Consider the following 6,342-nt stretch of genomic DNA (forward strand, 5'->3'; position numbering starts at 1 on the left):
CGTTCTAAATAATGTGAGATTTGCAACCCCAGGCAATCACACCGTTTCCAAGTTTGATCTTCTAACGCTCTATAAAACTTGCTCCGGCCCAAAATCCACTGGAAGAAGGCTCCGTTGTGCTTGTGAGGCACTTCACTCCCCAATTCATGGATCACTTTCCTCTTGAATAAAGGACATCAAACTCATTACTAAATTGTTTTAATTTTGTCTTCTGACAGAATAAAATATAGGAATTGTAATTATGGAAATCTGAAGATTTTATAGGTCCAAGAATTCTCTCCTTTTATATCTCTCCTTTAAGAATAGTGTTCTGAACCATATAAAATTAAAAACCCTATTTTTGTCCTGTTACAAGGTAAAGCATACACATTCTATTAGTTCTACATATACACATATTTGCTCCCTCTAAAAAAAAAACAATTAACATTTCAAAAAAGTACCTTTTGAGAGTGCAAGGGAATGATAATCTCCACATGTGATCTGAATTATAGTTTTTTCTTGTAAAATGCATTGAAGCCTGATGAAAGAAAATATATTTTATACCAATCACTGTATAAATGGAAGTCACAACATCAATGTTAGAATTATTAACTGTATTTAATTAGTAGTGAAGCTTAAGAAAAAAATTTATAATTTACTGCTTCAAATTCAGTACATCTAAATTATAAAAATGCAATTACAAAAATATTTTAACGAGTGGTTTACTAGTAAAAGGAAAATAATATGCATTATATAATTGTAATAAGATGATTCTAAGACTTTTACAAAATAATTTTATGATGCAGGAGTAATACAAGACGAAAATAAGTTCTAATTCTTATGACCTATTAAGAGTGTCACAAATCATTCCATGATAAAGTATTTTTTCTTGATTGAATACTTTTATTCTAGGTTTATTAGATTTTATTCTAGAAATCTCATTTATAAGATTATTACGAATTAGTGAATGTGAAAGTCCAATTTGGGACTAGGCAGACTAACCGATCATTGTCTTTAACTGTCAAAGCAACACATGGTAAGTGCCCTAGTTGACATAAATTGGTTTGTAATTTACTCATGGAATTCACTGGTCAGTTCAGAATTCATTGTTTACTTAAAATGCCACTATATAAAGCAGGGGACAAGGATCACATAAAGTAATATTTTGCTATAAAAATTATAATTGCCTTTTAAGTAAAATTGAAATAATTTTTAATTAAAAAAAGTTCCCTACCTTTCATGTTCTATGCTATAGTTGTACTCAAATGGTTTTCCATCTGAGGATAGAATCAGCATGTGCTCTGCTCCTTGGTCCACGGAATGTATCTTCATTTTTTTTCCTAACTTAATGCACTCTGCAGAGCAAATCCAACCAGGAACTATCATCACTCTGGTTAGTACCCACTTTTATTGCTGACTTTATTATAATACACTTAAAACACCTGGAAAAAGATTTCAACTAGACAACCTTTGACTTAACATAAACTAGTTTTTAAAGAAAATTCAAGTGCAGAAAGACGACAAATTAGCAATGACTGTTGTCTTGACAATGAATTTTTTAAATTTGGGAAAGCACTGATTCGTACGTTGTTTTATGTTGAATATATCTTTAAAACAGTGAATTAAAATTTGATAATCGATTCCTGCTTAATAAATCGATAGAGAAACTAAATTTGAAGTGACAGCAATGAAAAAGTCTATAAGAAAATATAATAATTTTTGGACAACAAAACTCATTGTAGAAGCAAATATATTTTGTATTCTGAAATAACAATAATAACCCTCCTTGACTGCTTCACAGATAAGCTAAGGCCTATATTCTTGAAATTGTTTGAGGAACTATTTTAAAAGAGGATGCTCTTAAAAATTTTTAATTAGTATTAGTGTATATTTTTCCCTTTCTAAAAGAGATTTGAAATTGTTCACTAGTTACCATTTACTCTTATCTTACTTAGTTTTTATCACAAAAATTAAAAGTAGGATACAGATTTGGGAAAATAGTACCTACTCATGTAAAATATCAAAGCACATATCACTTTACATTACAAATGACAACAGTTTGGTAATAAAGAAGAAATGGCCTAACAGACTTAACGATTTTGAGAGACTCAGCATTTCAAATCGGTTGAAAAAAAAAAAAGAAAGGTTATTTAAGAAAACCAAAAACTGTACTGGGGCTTTCGGCGGAAAACAAACAAACAAATCTATATCCCTCACTTCACTTCTTAAATCAGAATGATAGCCAAGCCTATCAAAAAAGTGTCATTTTAAATATGAAAGCTTAACATTTCTGTAAGGATGATGACGCAGACTCTAAAATAACCCCAACTAAATGCAAGTGGAGAAAAACGTTACCGCCTAGGTGACCGACAAAGGGCTATTCTTACTTAACATCCACTCGGACAACTCTTTCAAACTAGTAAGAAAAAGCTCGATTTTTTAAAAAGCCGGGCAAGTACAAGAGCAGGAAGGTCACCAACAAGGAATGCAAAATGATGTTCCACCTCGCTCAAGTTCAAAGCAAAACGAACACCAGAAGACCGTTTTCTTCAGTCAACAAAGGAGCCAAGATGTTAAGAGGAGGCGTGTGGCCATTTGCTTTAACCCCCGACCTGCACAGTCGGAGTCGGGGTGCCGGGCCTAATCTCCACGGAGACCACCCCCGCGGAGGCGTGCCACGGAACAGCACTCTTTAAACGGCTTCCGTGGGGAGATACTGCTTACAGTTACCCTCAAGAACAAGACAGCTGCGTTCTCCAAAGGCTCACAGACCCGGAGCGGCTCTGTTCCAAAAGGGGCAAAGGGAGAACTCTGAACAGAAACCGCCGGTAAAGGCAGACCGGCCAGAGTGAAGATGCCGCCCGTGTGCGCCCTCGCGCCGCGCGCCAACCTGCGGAGAGGACGACCCAGCGCTCGCTCCCCACCCCGCAAACTCGGCGCCAATTGGGCGCAGGATCTTGGGGAGCTGAGCGACGCCGCAGGCGCGAAACCCGAAAACCCACCGGGGCCCGGCGCGTTCCTCTGCGGCCACCGCGGACCCCTGCGGCGCCGGGTCCGCTTGGGGAGCCTTCCTCCCCGTTTCGAGAAGGAACGCGCGCCCACAACTCGGGCCGCTCCGGCGAAAAGCCTGAGCGCCGGCGCGGGCCCCGGGCTGCCCACCCTCACACCCGCTGCCCGAGACGGAGGGCCGAGCTGGCGTGGCCCGGCCCCACTCACTCGGCTTCTTGGCGCCGTCGCTCCCCGCCGGCAGCTGGTGCACCTGCACGCCGGCCCCGCCGCGCTCCAGCACCGCCAGGCGCCCCCGCGCGCAGCACACCTGGCGCGTCGCCTCGGCCCTGCGGGACAGCGCGCTGCGGAGGTCAGGGGCGCCGGGGAAGAGCCACAGCGCCGAGCCCTGCGGCTCCGTCGGGGCCCGGGACTTCGCGGGCGGCCGGGACTGTGCGGGCGGCCGGGACTCGGTGGGCGGCCGGGATGCCGGGCGCGCGCCGCCCCGCGACCTCCTCGGGGGCCTCTGTTCCATCGCCGCTTTCCCGGGCTCCACAGCCCGTGCCTCCGCTGCCCGGACCGGCCTTCGGAGGAGAAGGAAATCCAGCCGGCGGAGAGGTCAGAGGAGACCGCGAAGCCACCAGAGCCTGAGCGCGATCTGCGAGCGGAGCCGGCGAGCGGACCGCTGGGCGGCGTCGAGGATCCCCGGCCGCGCCCCCGCCCCAGCGCTGACGCCGAAACCAATGCTCTGTTTGGGGGCGGGGCCCGACGGTCCGGCGAGAAGCGAAAGGAAGTATTTCTAAGGGCGCAGAATCGAAACGGAAAAGAAAGGGAAACTGAAACGATTCTGGACTGTCGCTCCGAAGTTCACGGGGCGATGGCCCGCGTTGAGGGTGGCGGGCCGGACGGAGGAAGTGTCCCCAGGCGGCTGGACCAAACGGCCGTCGGAGAAACACTGCGGTTTCCCTAGGAGGAGCCTTGACACGGCCGGACTTGCACAGTTTCCCAAACTGTGTTGTTATAAAAAAACTAAACTTGGGGATGAAAGGGAAAGGGAGAACTGTGCCGGGGAGTCCTTCCGTCACGACGCGGCTCCTGGCAATCTAGTTTTTTGCCTTTTCTAGAAATCCTTACAAATGTAATAAAACGTACGCAGGCTTTGTGTTTTCCTTTTTTCCCCCCTTCATGTTGCATAATGCTTTTTAAAAAATATTTTTTGTTGTTGATAGTATTACAGATATCTCTCATTCCCCCTCCCCCCCCCCCGCCCCGTATTCACCCCCTCAGGTCTTGACCTTATTCCCGGTGTCCATGGGCTATGCATCTACGTATGTAAGTTCTTTGGTTTCTCTCTCTGGACCCCCAACCCCACATGGAGGTATGCCAGCCTGCTCCATGCCTCCCCGCTTCGGGTCTTATTTGGTTGGTCAATTCATTTTGTTCATTAGATTCCACACATAAGTGAGATCATGTGATGTTCGACTTTCTCAGTTTGGCTTATTTCACCTAGCATGATATTTTCCAGGTCCATCCATGCTGTCCCAAAGGGTAAGAGATCCCTCTTTTTTACAGCTGCATGGTATTCCATAGAATAAATCTCCCACAGCTTTTTTTTTTTTTTTCCACTCATCTACTGATGGGCACTTGGTCTGTTTCCAAATCTTAGCTATTGTAAATAATGCTGCTATGAACATAGGGGTGCATATATTCTTTCTGATGGGTGTTTTAGGGTTTTTAGGATATATTCCCAGGCAGTTGTATTTTTAATTTTTTGAGGAAACTATGCTGTTTTCCATTGTGGCTGCATCAGTCTGCATTCCCACCAGCAGTGTACGAGGGTTCCCTTTTCTCCACATCCTCGCCAGCACTTGTTTGTTGATTTTTTAATTTTTTTTTATGATAGCCACTCTGACAGGTGTGAGGTGATATCTCACTGTGGTTTTAATTTGCATCTCTCTGATGATTAGTGACTTTGAGCATTTTTTCATATGTCTCTTGCCCTTCTGTATGTCTGTCCACTTTCGAGAAATTTCTTTTTAGGTCCTTTGCCCATTTTTTAATTGGATTGTTTGTCTTTCTTTTGTTGAGTTGTATGAGTACTTTATGTATTTTGGATATTAACCCCTTATCAGACGTATCATTGGCAAATATGTTCTCCCATACAATGGGCTCCCTTTTCATTTTGATGGTGGTTTCTTTTGCTGTGCAGAAACTTATTTTGATGTAGTCCCATTTGTTTATTTTTCTCCTCAGTTTCCTTTGCCCTAGATGCATCCATAAACAGATTGCTATGTGAGATATCTGAGATTTTACTGCCTATGTTCTCCTCTAAGATGTTTATGGTTTCATGCCTTACTTTTAATCTTTTGCACTCGGATGTCGAGGTTAAAATTACTCTTTGAATGTATCAATTTGAAATATAAAAAAAAACAAATAAATAAGTTTGTATGAAAAGAAACTCCAGTTTTTTATTCTACTGCCGCGCTTTGTAAAATCTGGGGTATTTAAAAAATTAAATCCCGAGTAGAATAAAGGAATCGAGAAAAAAGCAAGCGAGTGCAAAGGGTTAAGTCTTTTATTCACCTTGAGTTTATTCTTGTGTATGGTGTAAGTTGGTGGTCTAGTTTCATCCTTTTGCATGTCTGTCCAGTTTTTCCAGCACCATTTCTTTAAGAGACTGTTTTGCGTAGTGCTTTTGAAATTCATCCTGTTATGTTTAGTTAAAAGTTCTCTCTTTGTTATAATTGAGTGGTATTCCATATGAATAGACCACAATCTATTCACCATTGAGGGACTTTTCAGTCCTTTACAATTTCTGACTACAGTGAATAGAGGTGCCATAAATATTTGTGAACAAGTCTTTTAGTAGATAAATGTTTTCATTTGGGGGAGGAGGGGGACCACCTAAAAATAGAATTGTCTTGATGTGTGGCAAGTACATAAAAAACTGCCAAAACTTTCCCAAGTGCTATACCATTTTGCATTCCCTCCCGCAATTTATGGGAGTACCAGTCGCTCTGTGTCTTCACCAACATTTGGCATTGTCAGTCTTTTTAAATTTTAAAAATGTTCTCTAGTGGTATCTTACTGTACCTTTAATGTACATTTCCCTAATGATTAATGATATTGAGCATCTTTTCCTATGTTTATTAAGTGCTAATCTCTTCTTTGGTGAAGTGTCTATTCACATATTTTGTCCAGTTATTAATTCAATTGCTTATTAACTAAAAGCTTTTGATATACGTTCTTTATGTGATATATATCAAGTCTTTTATTTGATGTTTTGAAATGTTTTCTACCAGCATGTGGCTTGCCTTTCAATTTTATTAACAGTGTGTTGAAAAGCTAAAGTTTTTTAATTCGGATGCAATGTGTTTT

The 6,342-nt window shown here is 42.1% G+C and overlaps 1 protein-coding gene across 1 annotated transcript in view; it reads right to left on the reverse strand.

The window, feature by feature from the left end:
* The window catches only part of HERC5 (HECT and RLD domain containing E3 ubiquitin protein ligase 5), a 47,280-nt gene extending 43,766 nt beyond the window's left edge, over positions 1-3,514 (reverse strand). Inside the window, exons 1-3 of the mRNA XM_054727507.1 lie at positions 3,196-3,514; positions 1,214-1,334; positions 441-517 (exon numbers count right to left, since the gene is read on the reverse strand). Of these exons, the coding sequence (XP_054583482.1) occupies positions 441-517; positions 1,214-1,334; positions 3,196-3,499 (502 nt within the window). The 5' untranslated portion in view covers positions 3,500-3,514. The remainder of the gene's footprint in view (positions 1-440; positions 518-1,213; positions 1,335-3,195) is intronic.
* Between the last annotated feature and the right edge of the window lie 2,828 nt (positions 3,515-6,342).

This window comes from Eptesicus fuscus, chromosome 2 (genome assembly GCF_027574615.1).
Source record: "Eptesicus fuscus isolate TK198812 chromosome 2, DD_ASM_mEF_20220401, whole genome shotgun sequence".
In the NCBI taxonomy this organism is placed as follows: Eukaryota; Metazoa; Chordata; class Mammalia; order Chiroptera; family Vespertilionidae; genus Eptesicus; species Eptesicus fuscus.